Below are 23,308 nucleotides of genomic sequence, written 5' to 3'. Positions count from 1 at the left end.
AGCTCAAGGACTCCAAGGTGCCATCATCTGAGTCACCTGCTCTCCGCTGCCAACCTCTCCACGGCCCGTCTCTTCCCAGGATGCTCGACACTCGGGATCCCCAGCCAGCTCCCACCTCCATCCTTAAAGTGCAGCCCTGGGTGGGGAGGGGACGGTCTGTGTCTCCCCTGACCTCAGCTAATATCCTCAAGATGAGGAGCTGGGTCTCAGCCTGAGGCCCAGAGAGGGTGTGGGATTAGCCAGGGTCACACAGCAAGTCAGAGGCAGGAAGGAGAGCTACGGCCCTTGGCTTTACCTCACAGATCAGCACAGTCTGCCCTCCCTCCTGTGTTTATAAACACTGAAGCTAGGTTGGCTGAGCTGTGCCTTTCCTGAAGGAAAGGCATTTGGGATTTTTAGCAACTTCTAGAATGCCTCAGGCCTTACCAACCATGCAGCCCCAGTAGCCCTCTGGGCCTGCTGTGTGTAAACACTCCTCTCTCCATCCCCCGCAGGAGCCCAGCACCCTCCGCAGGCAATGTCCCCATTTCACGGATGAGTAAACGGAGAGCTTCATCGGGTGCACAGGACCACTCAGGGTCGGGGTGGAACCCACAGCGCCTTGCTTCCCAACCACAGAAGATGCCCTCCCAGAGCCCCTGCCCAAAATCTAACCCCTTCCTGATCTTTAGGGACTTTCTTCCAGGAAGTCTTCCCAGAACTCAGGGAGCCTCCACGCAGAGGGACTGTTCCTTGCTCCCACACTCCCGAAGCCGACTGAGCCTCTGCCCTCAGACCTGGGCTCCTGGGAGACAGGGGACTCCCTGAAGTCAGGGCTACGCCTCCCTCAGACCAGGATACTGATGGCAGAGACTTTCTTCTCACTATGACGAGGGACTCCCTGAGGACAGGGCCACTACACTCTCCTTCCTTCAGATTAGGAAGTACCGAGGGTGGGACGCCCACCTCACTCCTGCCGCACGCCCACCCACACAGCCGCCCACCCAGAGAACGCTCGGCACCCATGGCACAAGCAGGACCCCTCCTCCTCTCTCTCTCCCTCCTGGCAGTCCTCCAGGCCTGGCCCGTACCAGGCAGCCTCCTCCCCTCCCCCGGGCCCTGGCCATGAATCCCACCTCTGTTGGGCACCACAGACCCCACTTTCTCCTCCCCAAACAAATGGGGTCTTGAGTAAGCCACTGGGACCGCACACAAGGCCAGATCTATTCCCAGGGCTAATGTCGCTGCCAGCAGGGGGCCAGGGGGCAGGGAGGGGGGGAGCCAGGCTGCGAGGAGCAGGCTGTCCCGGCCACAGCCTCTCTTAAGGCCCAGCCTCCAAAATCAGGGCCAGGGCTCTCTCAGCTATGTCCTGGTGGGGCTACAATCAACAGCCCACTCCCTGGATAACATCAGAGCAGGCCCACCCCGGACACCCGCATCATGCCTGCCCTGGCCCGACACGATGCCAGCAGGAGCCTCTGAGCCCAGGTCCAAATCCCTGCTCTGTGCCCTATGGAGAATCTCCCCCAACCTGAGTCAGGTCATCTGTAAAATGGGCACAACAACCCCTTTCCACCCGGGCTGATGCGACTGCGGAGGGGGACAGACAGGAAGGGCCATGGCCAGTGCTCAAAGGAAAACGAGGCTCCTTCTTTCTTTGATTTTTCTCTTTTTAGGGGGTGGCATGGGCAGAGGGGAGAGCACAGGCTGGCAGGGCAGAAGACGGCCCTTTCCAAGCGCTTGAAATGTCTCCTATTCAGAAGTGAGAAGTGCATCCCTCAGGAATGAGCAGCGGGGCCTCCCAGCACTGGGGTGATTCAGCAGTGGCTGTTTTTCTACCCCGAGGAGAGGGCCTTGGAGTCAAGCCTGCAAATCGAAGCTCAAAGCCCACTGCCTCCCAAAAGCCTATCTAGATAAACCAGGATATCATCTCCATTTTACAAACAAGTAAACTGAGAACACAGAGTGGTTAAGTAATGGGCCTAAGGGCACACAGCTAGTGAGCAGCAGCTGAACTGATCGCTTCTGACAATTCAGGCTGCTACGGAAAGCTCTTCCTTACGGCCGGAGCCTCCCCACGTCGGAGCCTCTCTGCTGATCTTGCCTCTGCAAGTTCAGAGTGAAGTCCAAACTCTCTAGCTTGAAAGCCCAGGTCCCCAGCAAGGTAGCGAAGCGCAGCAGAAAAAGCACTGAACCCAGAGTCAGCCCAGTTGGGGCTCAGAAGCCACCTACTTTCTGCTGTGCAGCAACGGCCACTTTACCAGGCCTCCCGGGCCTCACTTTCCTTGTGGGATAAATGGGAACAACAAGACTGGCGTTCCAAGGTGGCTGGTAGGGTTACCCACCACATATTTATTTAACACATACTATGGGCCAGGCCCCCTTCGAGGCATTTGGGATAGAGCAGGGTACATGACAGGAAAAGGTCCTGCCTTCATGAGGTGACACGTAGCAGTGGTGGCAAGGCAGATGATAAATAAGCAAATAAAAATGGCATCAGGTTATGCTAGGGGCTAAAGGAAACACAGAGAAGGAAGAGACCCAGAGCCACAAATAGAGCGGTCAGAAAGGGTCTCCCTGGGGAACTGGGGACAGCCCTGTAACCAGCCCGGGGAGCAGCAGTAAGCACAGGAGGGACAGCCGCTCTTGCAGAAGGAACAGCTAGTGTGAAGGCCGAGGAATTCAGCGAGACTCAGAGCCTGGGGGAAGCGCCCAGCACCCCCCCCCCCACAGAAGCTCCAGAAAGAGCAGCTGGTGGTGTTAACTGCTATAAAGGCGCCTTGCGAGCTCCTTGCGCCCTGCCTTCCCCCTCTGGGAAATGGGATGCTGTGCAGATTCCAGGGAAGCCTGTCTGCTCCACTCACCCCCAATTCATTTTTATTCCTCCCATTTTGCAGGTGGGGAAGCTGAGGCTCCCCAGACCCCACAGCCCATAAACGGTAACATGAAGATGGGAACCAGGGTCTCATAATCCCAAACCCTATGTCCTGCCGGCCTCCTGGGGCCTCACGGGTCCCAGAGCACTCACACACTCACTCCCTCTCCCCTGGGTTACCCCAAGACCATGCTGACTGTCAGAAAGTCTCTTGAGATGAACAGATGTCTGGGCCTTGTTGGCCCCCTTCTGCCATCTGGAGCCACACAGGACAGCCCCCTCCACCCCACCCCCACCCCCCACCCCCTCCCCCCTCCCACCCCCCCTCCCCCACCCAGCTTCCTGCAGGTCACTGGCAAGGTAGGGAAGGGCTCATGGGTTCAAAAGAGCAGCTGCTGCTCCAGGAAGCCCCTCCCAGGCGGCAGACCCTGTGCTCACATGGGCAGAGTCAAGTGGAGTCTCATCGCATCCATCGCAATCCATCGTACAAATACAAAAACTGAGGCTCTGAAAGAGAAGAACCGGGCCTGGGGCCACCCACCTGGAGAGCGGCAGAGGCTCTGAACTCAGGTCTGAACTCAGAAAAAGAGTCCTGCTGCCACTCACTCTCCAAATCAAATATCCTCAAAGTCCCCTTTGGGCATTCTTTTCCTTCCATCATCTGGCCTGTCCCCTGGTAGTGGGAAGGGCTGGCCCTGAGTCCAACTCTCCCAGGACACTACCAGCCACTCGCCAGGCACATTGCACCCAGGCCGGGGTTGGCCGAGCAGGCTCAGGATGCTCAGACCCTGTGAAGGAAGCCAGGAGACCCCCGAGTGAGGTGCTCCTGCAGGCCCCTGGAGCAAGCAGCCAGGGAGTGTCCAACCAGCACACCTGGTTCTATACTGGCTCAGCACCCAAGGTGCTGCATGACTGTCAGGAGGGCCTTCTCTCCAGCCTTGCTTCCTTACCATCGGGTCACTTCCTCTGGGGCTCAAGGGTCAACAGGAAGGGAGCAGCAAAGCAGATCACCAGCAAGAAGTCACCTCTGTCCTCCCCCAGGCAAGTCAAAAAATCATTTTTCAAAGTAATTATGATGGTGGTGGTGGCTGACACCTATGGAGAGTCTACTACGTGCCAGGAGCCACACCGGGACCATCACACACATTATCCCGAGTGCCAGCAAGCCCCCAATGCATGTGCATCACCTGCATTTTACAGTCTGGGAAACTGAGGCACAGGACCGTAACAGCTGTAAGCACCGGAGTCAGGATTCAAACCCAGGACTCTGCTGTTCCATGCTGCTTCCTACTGGAATTATTTAAGTGAACTGTTTGCTTAGGCAAAGTACCTAGGGCCCCGAGGGAAGACAGAGATAACTCTCAGTGGGTGGTCACAGAGAGGCAGGCTCCCCGGGGAGGAATCAGGACTGGGGAGCTAGACATCTGGGGAGGCAGGGGCCCAGAGGTCCAATCCCAGCCTCAGTGCATGCCTGCTGTGTGACTGTGGGCAAGGTACCTCCCCTGTCTCAAAGGCAGGTGTCAAAGCCCGGTATCCCGGGGCACACCAAGCCTGAGGGCAGGGGACGAAGTCACTTGGGGCCAAGGAGAGAACAAGCATCTAGATGGGGGACTTGTAGACTCAAAGGCCCTGAGGAGGCTCCAGGCTCCAGGAGGCAGAGGTGGGGAGACTGGTGCGGAAGTGGGAGGGAATAAGAGGCAAGACGGGGTCTTGGGAGGGCCCTGTACAGTAGCAGGGTCCCCAGTCTGGCCCCAGGGACAGACAGGATGAGCATGGAAGGGACAGGCACAGCTCAGCTCCACCCAGCATGCCTTGCTCCCCAGGGACCCCACTTAACCCCGGCCGGCAACCCCAAGTCCACCCCAAGTCCACGCCGCAGCCCCTCCCCTCCCTGCCTCACCCCCACCAGCCCCCCCCACTCTCTCCCTGCGCGGCCCCCCTAGGGCACCCACCACCAGCCCTTCCCTGGGGCTGTCAACACCTCAGCAGCCACAGCCCCTCCACGTGGGGACCACCGCGCCCTGGAGACGGCATCTCCCTCTCCTTAGCAACCACCAACACCCAGGCCCAGACAGCCAGCCTCCTCCCTTGTCTCCTCCTCTCTCCATGGAGACCACAATGCCACAGAGGCGGCTCCCTCGCCAAGGCAACCACCGTCACTCAGCACCCGCCCGGACCACAGCTCCCTCCACGTGGCCACCACCAACACAGCCGCGGTGACAGTGACAGCCTCTCCTCTCCGGGGCAGCCACCAGCCCCAGCCTAGACGGAGCCGCTCCCGCCCGCCCGCCCGCCTGCCTGCAAGCCCGTGGCCTCCAGCTGCCTGACGGCTCCCCCAAGAAATTCCAGACGCTGGATCAGACCCGGTATCGATTCTGACCTGCCTGTCTGTGCTCCCAGCCCCTCAGGCTGGCCCCCGACACCCAAAAGACCCCCCCCCGCCCGAGGTTGGAAAGGAGACCACCTGGAAGCCGACCCCTGCCCCTGCCCGTGCGCAGGTGCCCCGGCCCTGCTGGGGTGCAGGCAGGCTTAGGGCAGGATTGGGCCTCCTCCCACCCACCACGGGGGGCCTGTCCCAGCCCCCGGAAAGGCCCGCCGCCCTGACAGCTGCCTCACAGCCCGGGGAAGGGATGCCCAGGAGGAGCCAGTGGGCGCCCACAGCCGGGGGCGGGCAGGGCAGGGCAGGAAGGGACTCAGGGGAGCCGGGCAGGCCATGCTCCAGCACAGGTCCCAGGCCAGGTCATGTGAGCCGGGCTCACACAGCCACACAGTCGCGCAGGGTCAGAAGGACCCTGTCCTTACCGGTGTCTGCAGGCTAAGGGGGCCCCTCCGGCCCACGAGGTCTATCCCTGGCCTGGTCTCAGGGAGGCCCTGCGCTGGCGGCGGCAGCAGGAGCAACGGGGTCTCGGTCCGGTCTGGCTCAGGCGGCAGCAGCTTCTCACCCAGGTCTTCTCCTTCTGAGGAAGCGAGGGGGAGAGAGGGGAGGGAGGGAGGGAGAGGAGAGGAGGAGAGAAGGAGGGGGAGGGGGCAGCAGGAGGGAGGGAGGAGGGAGAATGCTGAAGTCTTGAAGGGTACACTCACTTCTTTCTTAGGTTTCCCATGGCAACCGAATATACCACAAATGAATATCAGTGTGAGAGAGAGGGAGGAGGCAGAGAGAGGGGAGGGATGGAGGGAGATGGAGGCAGAGATGGAGAGAGATGGGGCAGACGAGGCAGGGAGGTGGAGAGATGGAGGCTGGGAGGTGGAGAGATGGAGGCTGGAGGTGGAGAGATGGAGGCTGGGAGACAGGGGAGGTAGAGGCTTGGAGGGGGGGAGGTGGAGGCTGGGAGACAGGGGAGGTGGAGGCTGGGAGGTGGAGAGATGGAGGCTGGGAGACGGGAGAGGTGGAGGCTGGGAGACAGGGGAGGTGGAGGCTGGGAGGTGGAGAGATGGAGCCTGGGAGACAGGGGAGGTAGAGGCTTGGAGACGGGGGAGGTGGAGGCTGGGAGACAGGAGAGGTGGAGGCTGGGAGACAGGAGATGGAGGCAGGAAGGTGGGGGAGATTGAGGCTGGGAGATGGAGGTGAAGAGATGGAGGCTGGGAGATAGAGAAGATGGAGGTGGAGAGATGGAGGTAGGGAGATGGGTGAGAGGGAGGCTGGGAGATAGAGGTAGGGAGGCAAGGAGATGGAGGCAGAAAGATGGGGAGCGGGAGGCAGGGAGATGGAGGCTGGGAGATGGGGGATGGAGACCTGGAGATAGGAGATGGAGGCTAGGGGATGGAGTCTGGGAGATGGGGGAGATGAGGTTGGAAGATGGAGAAGAGGGAGGCTGGGGGGGTAGAGTCTGGGAGATGGGGAGATGGAGGCTGGCGGAAGGGGAAGAGGGAGGCTGGCTACAGAAAGATGATGGAGAAGAGACAGAAGTCTGGGTCCCCATCCTCCCCCACAGGGTTCGGGAGTGAGGGGAGGGAAGGGGCCACAGGACTTCTTTCAAGGCCTCCAGGTTCCCGGAGGAGGGGCAGCCCACGGATAGGGAGATTCTCTGGGAGCTGAAGGGACCCCATTCCTACCACCCCACCTAGCCTAGCCCATGGTCGTAGCACCCTGCAGGGCCCCGGAGCCTGGAGGTTCTTCCCAAGTCCAGCCAGACACCCTACTCAGCAGACCCAGGTGGGGTGGCCCCCACACCCTCCCACAGCCTGTCGCCAGGTGCTCACATACACAGCCCCTCCCTCCTCACACGGCAACCACACCACCTCCCAATGGCCACCCCAACGCCAACCCCACCTAATCTTACAGCGGCAGGGAATGAGCACCCATCCCAGCCTATCATCTCTCACTGACGCTCTGGCCTGCACCCCGCCCCCCAGCGTGCCCACAGCCTGCGTCCTGCCAGCTGCAGGGCGGCCGCGTAGACTCACACGCCCTAAGGGTAACATACCTGCCTGACTTCCACCTGAACAGACACACAGACTTCCAGACAGACGTGCCTCCACCCAACCTTCCTCCATCTGGGCGCACACGTGCACACGCATACACTCATCCTCTTCCCCCAGAGGCCCCTCCTCTGTGTGGCCCCCACCCCCCACCAGCCCAGATGGCAATCCCAGCCCTGCTGCACAGGCAGGGGCTCACACCTTGGCCCCCTCCACACCGCCATTCATAAACACACGTGGCTGGCAGCTGGCCGCCTCAGAACAGAGGCACATGCGCGGGCCCCGCTCACAGGCACAGAACGAGGACCGACCAGCCGGCTCCTGGAGAGGGCTCTGGGGCCCAGGTCCCCAGGGGTACCTCCCCCCACACTTGACCCTGAGCCCCCCCACACACTATACCCTCACACACACACCAGCACCCACAGGACCCCCAGGCGCAAACAACACACCAGAATTTCACATTCCCTCCGACATACGTGTGCACATGGACGCAGATGCACTGTACACAACTGCCCACAGAACCCCGACACGGGGGCACCCCCTGGACACACAGACTCACACGCCCAGGGCCACTGCACAGACACCCGTCCACACACCCATGGAAATGCTCTGGAGCCCACTCGCCCTGGACGGCCCCCAACACACACAGGCTTCACCATACACACCCAGACAAACATGCCCACAGGCACAGGGGCCCCGACACAGCCCCACACACTGTGCCTCCACACACCAGGAACCACTCCCTAACCCACCCCCCACCCCCTGCAGACGCAGGGCCCCCACCCCCCACAGGCGCAGGGCCACTCTCCCAGGGAAGTTCTCAGGGGCGCCCCCAGCCCATCCACACCCACCTGACACACACACACACTCACCAACAAGTCGCAGGCTCTTCGGGTCGCCCCTCCGCCCCCTTCCCAGGCACGCCCCGCGGCCTGCCGCCTGCCAGCCCCTGCCCTGCACCTCGGGTTTACGATCTGTGCACCGAGCTGAGCCCAGAGGCCGTGAAATTGGCTGAGAGCGGCAAGGGATGCGGTTGCAAATTCCAAGCACAGGGAAGTAAGGCAGAAACTGGCGGGCAGCAGGCCACCGAGCTGGCGGGAGGGGGGTACTAGGGCTCCGTGTGCACCCCCGCCCACCCCGCCATCATGCATGTGCCCTGAGAGGGCTGTGCAGGTGCACCCTGGGGCCGCCCGGGACGGGCCTCTGACTGGCACTAGGGATGGACACACCCCCAGACCCGCCTGGGCCAGAGCACCCACGGGATGACAGCCCTCAGGCCCCAGCTAAGCAACTCTGCACTGTCGCCTCCAGGAGGCTTCTCCGTCCTCCTCTGGCTTCTCTGCTCCCACCTCCACCGCCTGGCAGCCTCTGGCCTCTGCTCACATGCACAACTCCAGCCTCACCTCCACCTGAGCTCTGGCACCAAAGGAAGAGAGAGGGAGGGCACGGTCTGTCCAAGATGCCAGGCAGGCTCTCTCCTGTGTCACTTCATCCCCACCGCACTTCAGGTCTTTACCAGCTGTGCAGCCTTGAACCTGTGCCCACCAACTCTTATCGCTCCCTCCTCTGTCTATACAACAGGAATGATGCAGAGAGTCGCTCTGGGGTTTTAAAGAGGGCCACTAGGGGCGCCTGGATGGCTCAGTGGTTGAGCGTCTGCCTTGGGCTCAGGATCGAGTCCCACATCAGGCTCCCTGTGTGGAGCCTGCTTCTCCCTCTGCCTCTCTCTCTCTCTCTGTGTGTCTCTCATGAATAAATAAATAAATAAAATCTTTAAAAAATAAAAATAAAGAGGGCCACTGAGCAAGCTTAGAACTGCAGTCAGTGACCGTGGAGACGACTAGTCAGTAGGGGCCTGGCCTCGCCACAGACAAGGGACCGCACTTCTGTGAGCCCAGGCTCCTCTGAAAAATGCAGGTGGTTTGCTGCCTCCCCACCTGTGTGGGAAGATCCAGAAAATGCAGCCCCCTCGGCTGCCCTCCAACCAGCAAACGTGGGTGAATTAATATTCTGGAAATGCATTGAAAATGCAGGTTCCCAGGGCACACGTCAACCTTACTGAATTAAAACCTCAGCAGCTGAGTCCCAAGAATCTGCATTTTTAACAAACACACAGAGACTCTGGTGCCCACCCCCTCGCCTGCCCCCTGACAGAAAGGCCAACACTCACTTTCTTGGCCCAAAGTTTACGTCCTATGTGACTGATCCCTCAACTACACGCCAGACTCATTTTCCCAAAATCCACTCCGGGCTTTCCGACCTCCAGACCTTGGCTCACATGGTGGTCTCTCACCTGGCCTGCCCCCACCCAGAGTCTGGCTGGACCTCTGTCACTGTCCTCCAGCCAAAATTAAACAAGATAATGGACAGTGTTGTGTCCCGTGCCTGGCTCACAGCAGGTGCACTGTCACGGGAATCCTGCCGAGCCTGAGCAGAAGTGGTCCCCAGCCTCTCCTGCCCAGATTACCAGGCTGGCTCAGCACCTGACCCGCAACCTGCAGGGCCAGCCCCCTCGAGGTGGGGTCACAGACAACCAAGAACCCCTTGTCACCCAAGCCCTACTGTGTGCAGGCCTCACGCAGGGCACTTGGCAGATGTTCCACGTGTCCCATCTCTCTTCCAAGGCAGGAACTCCTCTCTGCGAGTTCCTGCCTGAGCCCCAGACCCAGTGGTTTTATCCCTGGATTAGATATGCTAGATATGCTTGTGCACACGCGCGCGCGCGCGCGCGTGTGTGTGTGTATGTACTGAATGCGAAATGCACCAGCCAGTCCATCCTCAATAGCATGTAAATAAGAAGAACTTCTGCAAGTAAATTTTGAGGGCCTACCGGTCCATGCCTGTGTGGAGCTGCCGTACTCGTACTCGTAGGAGACAGACAGGAAATGCTAAACAAGCAGAACCATGAACCCCCTCCTCCCAGGTAATGAGAAGTACAAGAACCAAGGCAGGTGGGCTGCCAACCCCACCGCCTGCATCTCTCCACCATCCACGGAGAATTTCAAGGAGGACAAAGATGGGCCAAGGAGGGAAACTGAGTCAGGCCCGAGTCTGGGGACTGGGCCCAGAGCAGACGGGTCAGGCAGCCCTTCAGAACTGCTCCCCACCTTTCCCAGGGAGAGGTGGAGACCGGATGTGCAGGTACACACACAGAGTCACACACACACACACACACACACTCGCACACCTATACAGTCACATACACGCACAGGTGCACACAGACACACATGCCCTGCCCCCTCCCAGCCCCTCTGCACGTTCCAGCTGGGGAAGCTCCCAGCCCCTTCTCACACATCTGTGGGGCCCCCCAGCCTGGCTCTGGAAACATTTTCTATGTATTTTAGGGGGTGAACACAGAAGCTGGAAGCAGAGGGAGGGATACATACATACACACACATACACACACACAGCCCAGGACCCACTCCAGAGAACCAGGCATGAATAAGGGAGACAGATGGGAAGGGGGAGGGAACTCATCTAATTGACACCTACTATGTGCCAGACACAATGCTCCACACTTGACATTCTCTTATGTAACCACACTGGAAAAGTTAGGAACCCGGCATCATTATCCCTACTCTATATTGAGGAAGCAGGGCTTCTGGAAGAAAACTTACTCTCCCAAGACACACACAGTTAAAAAGAGGCAGAATTTGGACCCTGGGGCCCTACTCTTTCCGAGAGTGAGACAGGGGGAGGATATGGCCAAGTGGCCCAGGGGGGACCACAGCTGAGACAGTAACAACCTTGAAGCCTGGGGAAGATACTGATCTGGGAGCAGCATCCCTTTCATCACCCAGGGGACGCCCCTACAGAGGACCCACTGTGTGCCGGTGCTGTGCTCGGTGCCACGGGGATGCACAAGAGAGTGTGCTGCTGTCAACAGGGATGTCACAGGTCACCTGGTGGGGGAGGGGCACAGAGGAGGGTGGGACAGGCCTGAGGCTCCCCGCCTCTCTGTCCCTGCAGCCACTGCCACACCCACTGCTTCTCCTGCTGATAGATGAGCAAGGCAAGGCCCAGAGGGGTCCCTCAGTGAGGAACACCCCGAGATGGAAAGGACCCCTGGCAAAGGAGTTCATCGATTCACAGTGCTGATCTGATATGGGACTTCCAGTCCTGGCTCCACTGCTGTGTGGCCCTAAGCTGGTCTGTAACCTCTCTGTTTCTTGTGTGGGAAATGGGGAGTAAGAATAGCTGTGCTGCAGAAGGTTCTGCGGGATTAAACACTTACAAAGAGCTTCATCCCGGGCCTGGCTCTCAGGCTCAATGAATATTAGCTAATATCATGATTATTATTGTCACTGTAATTATTGCTGCCAGCGGCACCATGCAGCCTCAGCTTGCCCAGGTGGCTCCCTAGCCCTCAGAGCCTCTCTGGGGCCTCCCTGGGGACTGTTTGCAGAGCAGAGGGGGAGGGGCTCTATTATTCCAACCCCCAGTCACTCCCCCCACCCCACCAGGACTAGGGGCCTCCCAGTAATAGGTAATAATGGCAGTGACTCTGCCCCAGGTGCTAATTGAGCCACAAGAAGGTGAATTTAATAGGGGACTGGACTGAGCAGCGGGAGGCAGAGGATTGAGTTAACCTTCTGGACTACTGGTTAGGGAGGCTCGGCTTCCAGGCAATCCTGTCTCCTGGCTTTCTGCTCTGCATGGCCCAGGGTGCCACTGCAGACTTGGGGGTGGGGTGGGGGGCACAGACCTGGACCCAGGGGCACTGAAGCTGGACTGGGTGAGGGTAACCGTGATGGGTACCTCCCAGCCCTGCGCGTGGATGCCACACTTTCACACTCGCTCACTGAGCCTGCAAGACAGCAGCCGCTGCCACCTCACAGACAGAGGAGAGAGCGGCTGACCCCCGTGTCACACACTGCTGCTCGCTGCTCGGTGGTGGAGGTGTCACTGAACTGGTTCTGCTTCCCAAGCAGACATCCCGCAGGCTTCAGGGGATGAGGAAGCCACACCGGGAAGGGCATACAGCACACTGGGGAAGGCTCAGCAGCCAGAAGCACCCATTTCTATCACCCTGCCTGTCTCTGAACCTTGTCGAGTGGGAGAATGAACCAGACTGGACTGGGAGTCTCGGCAGCCTCTGCAGTCACCAGTGACCCCTGGGCCTTGGGCACTCCCCACCCCCACTGCACAGAGCTCTCTGTCCTTCCATTAAAAAAAAAAAAATGAAAGTGCCCTGCAGGAAGGGACCTGCCAATCCAGAGTGTCTCCCCGCACCCGCCAAGCTGGAGAAGGCAGATGGGGGCAAGTTCTCACTAAGGAATGAATCAACAGACAGCTTACTTTACCCTTCAGACCTCAGTTTGCTCATCTGTCAAGTGTCCACGTGATGGCAGCCTGCCTGCCAGCCCCACAGGACGGCTCTGGGGATCCGAGAAGGGAAAGAGAAGTTCTTTACAAAGTTGGACTCTGAGCTGGGGGACGGGAGGCCGGGGGCCATGGTGGACTGAGCCCCCACTGTGGGCCAGGCACCCAGCACCCCAAAGGCCCATTGTCTCCTGGGACACCCCTCACCTTTCCAACCACCCCTGCCCCAGGTTCAGATGACAAACTGAGACCCAGAGAGGTGACAAGAATGCCAAAGTCACAAAACACAGAGTACAACATAGGACTGGAACTCTCGAGGCCCTGTCTCCCCGGCTGTGCTGTCACACACATTTACACACACACTCTCACTGGCTAACACGTATCTCCATGACCTAGCTGGAACTGGTGAATAGGGACTGCCAGGGGGAGGAGGAAAGGCACCCCATATGAAATGTGGAGGGCAGAGAAGATGCCCTATTAGGGCAGGATGCCTGCAGAAAAGGGGCTCCACATCCACTTGGGGCATCTGGAGAGGGACCCCTCACTCAGAGGCTCCATCCTCCTCCCCCTCTCACTGCTCACACATAGGGGATATGACCAGACTTGGCCGCACCCCCACACACACACACACTGACATAACACCCTCTGGCTGCTGGGGGTGACCCCTTATCACTGCCGTCCTAGTGACGTCACTGGCAGCCTGGAGCTGATGTCACACCCAGAGGTTCTCACTGACGTCACACCCACAGGCCAATGCTGATGTTATGCACACTTCTCCCTGAGACCCCCTCCCCTGCAATTACTCCTCTTTCATGCTGCCCAGCGGCAGATGGCCCAGAAGTCCCCACCCACGTACACAGCTCCAGGGGCACAGTTCACTCCGGACAGGCGTTTACAGGCAGGGCCTACGCGTGCATGCGCATGTGTGTGCATTCCCCATAGGACACACGTTTACACACATGAGCAGGCCCACGTGCCCTGCTGATGGCCTAGACACAACACGTCCCACAGGTGCTCGACAGACCACGGGAACAGGTGTGTGAGCCATGGACACACATGTACACAGGCAAATCCTCCCAGCCCCACCCCCACGATGCAGCTCCCTGTATGAAAATGTCCCTCAATGACTAAATCACTAAATCAGGCAGTCGGGGCTGGTGCCTTCTACCACATTCCTCCAGGTGTTGCCAGCACCCCCTCCTCCCCCCACCCCCACCCCACCCCAGCTTCCCTCTTCCTCCGACAGCCTGGCCTGATGACGGCAACAGCCGCAGACCGGACGCGCGCACACACAGTCCAGCCCAACACCTGTGTCTCGGCAAGGGGACCCGGGCCGTGTCCCCCAGAGGCAGCCACTGGGGTAGGAAGAGTTCAGAGGGAAGGGGCGCAGCGCTACAGAAAGTGCCCTCAAGTACTAAGCCTGATGTTCCTCCGAGGCTAAGCCGAGGGCCAGCACCACCAGCCCCTTCTGGTCTCTCTCCTTGGGCATGCCTGACACTCCGTGGCTGCTTCTGTCCTGGACACACGCCTCCCGAGTGCACACACATACACACATAACCAGCTCTGTCCCCTCCAGACATTCCAAGGAAATCCTGCTGGGCCACAGACAGTGTGTGTGTGTGTGTGTGTCCACCCTGCACACGGCCCTGTGTGCACACACAGGGCACACACATCCCTCCCCACGTGCACATAGCGCCCCACCAGCTAACACGCCCACCCCCCTGCCCCCCAGCTTTTGCCAGTTGCTGGAGTCCACACATGCAAACACACACACACACACACACACACACACACACACACACACACACACACGCAGCCCGGCAGTGGCCCTGGCCCTGCCAGAGCTGCAGTCTATGCCGGTCTCCCGTCTCCGCCGCTTCCCAGGGCTGCCTCCCTGCTTGCCCCGCACCAGCACCACGGAGAAGGGGGCAAAGCCTTTGCAAGGGTCCCCACCCACCCAGGGGACCCCACTCCCCGGATCTGGCCCTCACCAAACCCATCGCCCTCCTGCGGGTAAAGGGGTAAAGCCCCACCCTGCCCCCTCCCCCCTGGAGCAGCAGCCATCAAACCCCCCTCACCGGCTACGAAGATGAATTCCTCGGGCGGCAGCACCCCGTGAGAGGGGGACGAGGGCCCCCGATTCGCGAGGATGGGGGCTGAGAGGTGCGCTGTGGCTCTGCCCGGTACAGCCGTCCACCCTCGAGCCTCTGCACCACCCCCCGAAAATGCTCGCCTCACCGGCCGTCCTCCGCGTCCTCCCGCGCGCCTCCGCCCACCGCCCCCGGCACGCTCCGCGCAGGGGGGTCCCGGGGGGCTCGCGCTGGTGCCCAGACCCGGGAGCCCCTGCGGGCGGCTTTCCTGGCCTCATCCTCCGCCGCCGCCCCCCGCTGTGGCCCCCGCGGGCGCCACCCCACCGGCGGAGAGGGGTGCCCTCCGGTCCCAGCGCTCACTCCCTCCGCCGCGGCCGGCCGCGGGCGCTCGGGGCCGGAGGGATTCACTTACCTCCAGCCCGGCCGGGATCCGGGCCGAGCGCCGCTTCCGGAGGCGGCGGCGGCGGCTGCGGGGCCTGCGCGCGAGTGTGAGTGTGAGTGAGTGAGTGAGTGCGAGCGCGGGCGCGGGCGCGGGTGCGGGTGCGGGCGCGGGCGCGGGTGCGGGTGCGGGTGTGCGCGGCGTGGCCCGGGTGTGCGTGTGCGTGTGTGTGTGTCTGCGAGCCCGCGTGTGCGCGCAGACACCGCCGCCGCCTCTGCCTCGCGGGGGCCGCCGCCGGGGGTGGGAGCGCAGCGTGCGTCAGGGGCCGCGGCCGGCGGTCTGTCCGTCCGTCCGTCCGCAGGCGCGTCCGCAGCCAGACCCCGCCCGCCCCCTCTCCCGGCCCGATCCTTCCACGGACACGCGCGCACGCAGACACGCGGCCGCGGGGCGGGGGCCGCGCCCGGCTCCAACGCCGCAGCTGCAGCGCCCGGGGAGGCGGCGGCGGCGGCCGCGGGGACCGCCGAGCCCCCGCCCCGCCCGGCCCCCCGCCCCGCGCACCCCGCGGGCTCCGGGTCCCGCCGCCGCCGTCGCGGGCGCATTCAACAGCTGGAGGCAAACTTGCCGCGGGGCGAGCCGCCCGGTGCGCAGCGCCCCCCAGCGCCCGCCCGGGGACGCCCGCGGCCCCCCGACTCCCCCTGGGCGGCTGGACCCCTCCTCACCTCGTCCGGCCGCCCCGGGCCGAGCTCCGCGCTCCACCGCGGGCAACCCGCCAAGTGCGGCCGCTGCGTTCCCATTTGACGGGCGAGCCAACTGAGGCTCCCGGAGAGGAATGACTCGCCCAAGGTCACGCAGCGAGCTTGGCCGCAGAGACAGCCTTAGACTTCAGATCTCCACCCTTGCGCGGGGGCTCGGGGCTGCGGCTCCCTGCCCTTCGCCCCGGACCCCTGCAGACTTCTTAGGCCCTGGCCCCTCCCCGGCCGATGCCCCCACACACCTGGGCCACCCGCGAAAGGGGAGAAGCTAGGGGGAGGAGGTAGGAGATGCAGAAAGTTCTGGCATCGGGCCCTGTACGCCGGCACCTGGGCACACGAGCACCTCGTGGGGAGATTCGGCTTGTGCCCCTCAGACCCGAAGAAACAGGCGCCTTCTCTTGGCTCCCAGGACCCGCGAACCCACACGCTGAAGCCCCGTCTGGAGCAGGTCCTCTGTGTCTCCATCACTTCTATGGGACGCATGCGCCAGTGCCCGTCCTCAGGTGGTGCCCAGCAGACCTGAGGTCCGCGCTGCAGGAGGGCGGCAGGAGCGTCAGGAGCGTCCCGTCCAGGCCAGGAACGGCAGCGACTCCCCGGAGCCCCTGCCCGAGCTGAATCTCTGATGGATGAGTAGGAGGTGGTCAGCTGGAGAAGGTGGAGAGGGGTGTATCAGGCTGTGGGAACAGCCTGTGCAAAGGCACAGAGGCGTGAAACAGCCAGGTGTGTGTGTGCAGGGAACTCCACAGAGCCGGGTACCACTGGAGCGGCAAGACCGTCTGTTCAGAAATTCCTCCCTCCTTTAACTGAGAACAGGAAAGCAGGTCCAGGATGGGATCGGGAGGGCGGAGAAGAGCTGGGACGCAGGCACCTTTATCTCCCCAAGGAGGAGAGAGACAACAGAGCGTTGCACCTCTGCCCTCCCCAGCGGCACTGCAGGGTGCTCAGCGCACTCCTACCCACCCTTCAAGGCCCCTCACTGCAGATCCTACGAGTCACTATGCCGTCTCTGCCCTTTGAACTGAGCGCTCCTAGAGGGCAAGGGCTTCCAGGACGTTCCCCGCACAGAGCTGGGCGTGAAGCGCCCGGTCCTCCCCTCCCCGGCCAAGTCCTGGCGAGAAGAATCTCACCCTCCCCCCCACACTGCCTCGTCCACCTCAGGAGGCGACACAGCGGCCCCTGCGCCCTCTGGCGGGTGGAGTGCTCCACTGCACAGAGCTCCCCTGGTCACCCCGGTGACCGTGGCTCCAGCGTGCAGACCCTCCTAGCGGATGAGGCCCGCCTAACGCGCTCCGGCCCCAGAAACTGAGCCGGGATCTCAAGGAACACCGGGCAGCGGGCAGCCAAACAGCCTCTTCTGGTTCTGCTGCGTGACTCTCCCAGCCATCTGCCGAGGGGCAGGTCGCACCCCTCTCTGAGCCTGGTTTCCCTTTGGTGAAATGAGAGTAGCCAAAGCATCCCTGTCCTCATCACCACGCTGTGCTCGCTACGTGAGCACTGCCATCCCACCTGGGACCCCCAGATCTAGCTGACTTAGCTCTGGGGTGACTTCAGCTCTAAAATGTTCTAAGTGAGACTCTCTTCCTGGAGACTGCCCTTCCTAGGCCGACATGGGCTGGAAAGACTTTCAAACTCTTAACTTAGTCACTGCCACTAAATAGGAGATAGAGTTGGTCTGCCCCCCTCCCCCGGGTCATGGTGGCCCACACCATCTGGACACTTCACTGGGCTTTCTCTAGACCAGTACTGTCCAATAGAATTTTCTGTGATGGTGGAAGTGTTCTAGTTTTTTAAAGATTATTTGTTTATTTATATGAGAGAGAACACACGTGCAATGGGAGGAGTGCAGGGAGGAGCAGAGGGAGAGGGACAAGCAGACTCCCAACTGAGCATGGAGCCCGACGTAGTAGCTCAATCCCATGACCCTGAGATCATGACCTGAGCCGAAATCAAGAGTGGGATGCTCAACCAACTGAACCACTGAGGCACCCTTCCTTTCTTCCTTTTTCTTTTTTTTTTTTTTAAGATTTATTTACTTACTTATTTGAGAGAGAGATAACTAGAGATGTGGTGGTGGAAATGTTCTATCTGCACTGTCCAGCACAGTAGTCACTAAGAACATATGGCTGTTAAGTGCTCGAAATTGTGGCTAGTGTGGTCGAGCAGGAGCTGAATTTTAATTTTTGTTTTATTAATTTAGATTTAAACAGCTGTAGGTGGCTAGTCGCTATCATGTCCGATAGTGCAGGTCCAGAAAGACAGCAGCACCCTCACTAAAATAGAGGCCCATAGGGAGCACACACACACACACAGCACCCTGAGCATCCCGGCCGGACCAGGGAGCAGGGGTGATAAGGAGACTGTCTAGAATCTCTCTAGATGGACAGGTAAGGTTAAGACAAACGTGGGCAGCAATACGTCCATCCCCGTCGTCACTGTCCTAGATCAGGCCTTGCCATCTTTCACGTGGACACCTGCACTGTCACCTCATCATCACCCTCCAAGAGCTCCCATGCAGCAATGCGGTGTGTTCCATTTCTCATGACAATGCCATGGGATTGGCAGCAGCTGCCTGAGTGCTCCCTCTGCAGAAAGTGTCATGACCCACTGGTGATGTCTGCCTTCGGTGCAGACCGGGGACGAGTAGTATGTCCTCTCTGCCACGACATAAAACCCAAACTCCTTAACCTGCCCAGATCAGGCCCTTTGCAGTGGGGCCTTTATTTACCCCCCACCCCAGCATCTTCTCGTATCACCCCACACGTGCTCTGGGTCCCAGCAACACCAAGACCTGCCCTTTCCAGAACATGCCATGAAATCTTATAATCTCCATTCCATTTGTGCTTTTGACGCTGCTATTCCCTCAGCCCGGATGCCTTTCCTCCTCCCATATTACCTCTCTAGCTGTTCACTTCCAGTCTTTCTTCAGGTACTGCTCAAAGGCCACCTCCTCTGTGAAGCCTCCCCTGAGCACCCCTAAGCTGAGCTGGCCAAGTTACTTCTTCCTCCATTGGTTCCTGCCACACTCTGTGTAGGTCTGAATGACAGCAGTACTATTATTCATCCTCACGTGTGTCCTCCCCCAACTTACTCCTCACCCATCACCTCCATCATAGCAGCTACTGGATATGGTGGCTGACTCAGGACCAGACACTGTGCAGAGCGCTTTTGATCCATTATTCTCATTAATAAGTCACTGAAGTGGACATTAGGGGGCTTTTGTTCTGGGCACCCAGCATCTATCTCCCTTCCCACCAACACTACAATCGCCTCTCTCCCCACCTACGTGTGTGTATGTGTGTGCGTGCGTATGCAGTCTTGGTGGAACGCGAATCAGAATGCCTGCCCACCCACCCCCACCCCCGCCCCTGCTGGGCTCGTTGAGCCCTCGTAGGTGGAATGATGTGTGGACAGGAAAAACCACCGAAGCAGAACCATCCCAGAAGCCTTCATGCCAGATGACAGGCAGGTATTTCCAGCTGCCTGGACCCCTGTCCTGAATCCCAGATCCCATGCGTTCTGGAATCTCCCAGTGGTGCTGGTGAGCTGCCTCTAAGAGCCCACCCACGAGCACCCCTTTCCCCTGAGTTGACCAGACATGGATCACACCCAGATGAGCCCACTGCCCTGGCCACATGGCCACAGGGACATTTTTCCAGAAGCTCTTCCTTTCTGCAGGGCTTAGAGAGTGGAGCAGTAAGTTCCGGAGGAACCCAGGAATGCTAACAGCTCCCCGCGCTGTCTAAAGTGAACCATGAGATCTACCCTTTGTACTTAGATGAATTGTTTTTCACTTGGTCTATGTGGCATTTTGAGTTGATTAAGAAGATTAGGTTAAGATGCTTTTAGTGAAACATACAGATACCAGAGTGTGTATGAGGTGTCACATTCCTGTTTTGGATCCAAACCAAAAATCAGCTTTTTCTGCTGTGCCTCTGCTGCTGGAATTAAGGCTACAATCACAAGAGACAAGAACCAGTGATGAGATGCAGGACCCCCCAGAAGGGAAAACCTGAAGCTTCCCCACCCCCAGATCTCTGCACCTTGCCCACCACAGAGCCATCCCAGGGGAATATGATGACATGGAGACCGAGCTTCTGGGGAAGGGCGGGGGCGGGGGGGTCCTTTACATGGGAGTGTTTTGTTTTGCTGGCACTATAACAGGTCACAGAATGCAAAGTTGAAGGCAGGGCAAATTCCCAGGCCTAATAGGATGAGAGGATTTGGGGCTGGTCAGGAGGAAGGAGTGATGCAGGGAAGCCCCCAGAGAATGGACTTTGGAGAACACACACACTTCCCAAAGGGATTCTTAAGTCATTTTGCTGTGGAGTGTACAGTATAATCCCCCTCCCCACTTCATCCTCCCTAAACCCCTTCCCTTCCCTGCTTCCTTTAGGAAAGTCTACATGCTTATCATATTAGTCATCTGTGGCTGTGTAACACAGTACCTCAAAACCCAGTGGCTTATATCAGCCAAAACAAAACAGAACAAAAACCCAGTTATTATTGCAATGTTGCTGAGGTCAGGAATTTAGGAGTGGGTGATTCTTTTTTTTTTTTTTTAAGATGTTATTTCTTTATTTGACAGAGCAAGAGAGGGGGAGCAGCAGAGGGAGAGGGAGAAGTAGACTTCCTGCTAAGCAGGGAGCCCCACACAGGGCTGGATCCCAAGACCTTGAGATCATGACCTGAGCCGAAGGCAGATGCTTAACCTACTGAGCCACCCAGACACCCCCTGGAGCAGGTGATTCTTGCTTGAGAAATCTCCAAAGAGTGAGTCGGGCTGTTGGTTGGGGCTGCATTCATCTGAAGGCTGGGCTGGGGCTGGAGAAGCTCCTTCCACAGTGGTTCATCCACGTGGCTGGCAGGTGGCGCTGCTGGTGGGGGGAGGCCTCAGTTTGTGCTGCGTGGACCTCCCAACAGGACTGCTTGCGCATCCTCCCAGTATGGCGGCCGCTTCCCCCAGAGCCAACAAAGAGGAGGCCACAGTGTCTTACATGCCCCATCCTCCAAAGTTACACATTCTCAGTGTTTGCAATTTCCTACTGGTTACATAGGTCTGCCCTGTTCCCTGTGGGAGAGAACCTCACAGGATATGAATTCCGGGAGGAAGGTATCACCGGGGGCCATCCTGGGAGCCCATGGGCTTGAGGTCAATCAATTATATTGGGGGAAATTCAGAAAGTTCTGTGTCTGCATCCAGACTAGCAAAGGCGAAAACAGAATTAAGAGTATGGATACTGGAGCTGGAGAACCTAATTCCATGGAATTTGATGATGCTGAGAGTCTAGAGTCCTCATATCCATGAATCAAGGGCAGCTCAAGGCTAGTGGGGCAGGAAGAATGTACATAAAGTTCCTGATGAGGCCAGACGGGAGGCTGGCTGGGTGTTGGCCCCCAGGAGAGGGTGCCTATGAGGGCCAGAGAGCAAGGCTACCTCTGGGGGATATTTTGAAGTGTCCATGGGGATACCCTTTGACCCACAGATCTAGTTATGGGAGGGCCCCCAGGGAAGTTCCTTAAGGGTGCTAACTGTACCCTACCTGCCCAGCTTGGAGCAGAGATCCCTAGGTGGCGAGGTTGACCAGCCTGCCTCCCCACCATCTTGGTAAAGCAGACCTGGAGGGCACCCTCAGACAGGAAGGGAATGAGAGCCCCTCTGTGGGTCTACCCGGTGTCTCCCCTGGAAGATGAGCAGCTCCCAGCTCCCAGATCCAGCCACATCTGACCCGATCTGTATCCTGGGTGCCCAGCCACTCACCAGGCACAGAAGGAGTGCCCCTGGAGGGCCCTCATGAGCTGCCCAAGCCGGTAGCACAGGGGTGAGACTGAAGCCTTCTCCAACACAGGTAGGGTCTGCATGCATGGGACAGACGGGCTCCCCAGCCTTTGGAGCCAGGGGTCATTTCTGAGACACCCCCCAGGGAGACCTGGGAGGGGATGAGGGGCTCAGGCACTGCATTTACCTGGTCTTTGTTGCCCACTAGCAAGAGGCTGCGGAGCCCCATGCTGTCAAGGTGTCTGCCGTTGGGATCTAAGCACCCTTACATGGGGCCTCAGAATTCTCCTGTCCAGGGACCTCACTGGCGCCTCAAGCCTGGGCCGCACAGCTGTCGCAAGGGGGTGGCATGTGTCTCAGCTGGCTCAGCGGCCACAGGGTCAGCCAGGCAGCCTGCGTTATTAAACCATCTATCTGGCTCTGCCCGGAGGGATGCTGGGGGTGAGGGCAGAGTCACTTCTACTGCCTGGGTCTGGAACTGGGGCAGCCGTAGGCCCCGGGAGGCTGGAGGTCACCAGCCTCGTGGCCTGGCTCGCCCCCGCTGACCTGCTGCCGGCTCTGAGGCTCAGATTGCTGCAGGGACTGGAGAGGTGCTGACTGGCTGGTTTCCTTGTGTTCTTTCTCTGCTCGAAAACTTCCAGGCTCTGACTCCATGGGGTGACGCGCCAATTCCTTACGCTAGCATCTGGGCTTTTCTGCAACCTGGCCACCTTCTACCTAGAATCATAATCATAGCGCGACATGGGGGCGTTTACTATTTCTTTCAGGCTCGATGCCAAGTGTTTCCCATGAATTAAAGTCTCAGTGAACGATGACAACAACCTCACGAAGTACTCAGTGTTATTAATCCCATTTTACTGGTGAGGCTCAGAGGTGCTAAGCAATTTGACCAAGGCAGCACAGAGAGGAAGGAGCAATGCCACGACCACCCAGGTTGTCCTGTTGATGAAGCCATGCTGTACCCTCAGGAGTCTTGGGGTATTTTAGGCTGGTAACCCCATTCCTAGCCTTTATACTTACTGTTCTCTCAGTCTAAAATCTGGGTGTCAGAAGGTCCCTGTGGGCGGGAGACTAGCTGTGTGTTCCCAAGGCTCTGTGGGGAATGAAGGGTATGTGGCTGGTATTGGCTTACTGAGACCAAAACCAGATGCCACCTTGATGCCGCCTGGGCTCCCCACAAACCTGATCTATCAACAACTCCTGTTAACGCTGCCTCCGAAGTGTACCCTAAACCCAGCCCCTGGCCTCCCTGTCTCCCCCACGCAAGCAAAGGCAAGATCCATCCTCTTCTCTCTCTTCATTCAGAAGCTCTCATCCAGGGGCTCCTGGGTGGCTCCATCGGTTAAGTGTCTGCCTTCAGCTCAGGTCATGACCCTGGGCTCCTGGAATCAAGCCTCTAACCTCGCTTAGGCTCTCTGCTCCAGGGGAGCCTGCTTCTCCCTCTCCCTCTGCCTGCCACTCCCCCTGCTTGTGCTCTCTCTCTCTCTGTCAAATAAATAAATAAAATCTTTTCAAAAAGAAAGAAAGAAAAAAGAAGCTCTCAGGCAGTAGGCACTCCAAAAACGTTTGTGGAATAAAACGATCAGGTTCACGCCTGAGGGAACAAATGAAAGCAGGAAGAGGAAGCGGAACAGGAAAGCAGACGTGTGGGAGAGCAGGAAGGTGAGCAAATTCAGTCCTGCCCTGGGCACCGGGGGTGGGGGCTCTGGGCGAATG

At 59.2% G+C, this 23,308-nt stretch overlaps 1 protein-coding gene across 1 annotated transcript; it reads right to left on the bottom strand.

Annotated features, from left to right (window-relative positions):
• Positions 1-5,609: 5,609 nt before the first annotated feature.
• LOC129512153 (uncharacterized) lies at positions 5,610-21,821 on the bottom strand. Its single transcript, XM_055329426.1, has 4 exons — positions 21,780-21,821; positions 16,237-16,461; positions 15,098-15,542; positions 5,610-5,811 (listed from the first exon to the last, which is right to left on the bottom strand). Exons 1-4 carry the CDS (start codon positions 21,819-21,821, stop codon positions 5,636-5,638), a joined length of 888 nt encoding a protein of 295 aa, XP_055185401.1. The 3' UTR covers positions 5,610-5,635.
• Positions 21,822-23,308: the final 1,487 nt, after the last annotated feature.

The sequence above is a fragment of the Nyctereutes procyonoides genome, unplaced genomic scaffold (assembly GCF_905146905.1).
Source record: "Nyctereutes procyonoides isolate TBG_1078 unplaced genomic scaffold, NYPRO_anot_genome, whole genome shotgun sequence".
Lineage (NCBI taxonomy): Eukaryota > Metazoa > Chordata > Mammalia > Carnivora > Canidae > Nyctereutes > Nyctereutes procyonoides.
The sequence above is the reverse complement of the archived record's forward strand: the minus strand, read 5'-3'. Positions and strand labels throughout refer to the sequence as shown.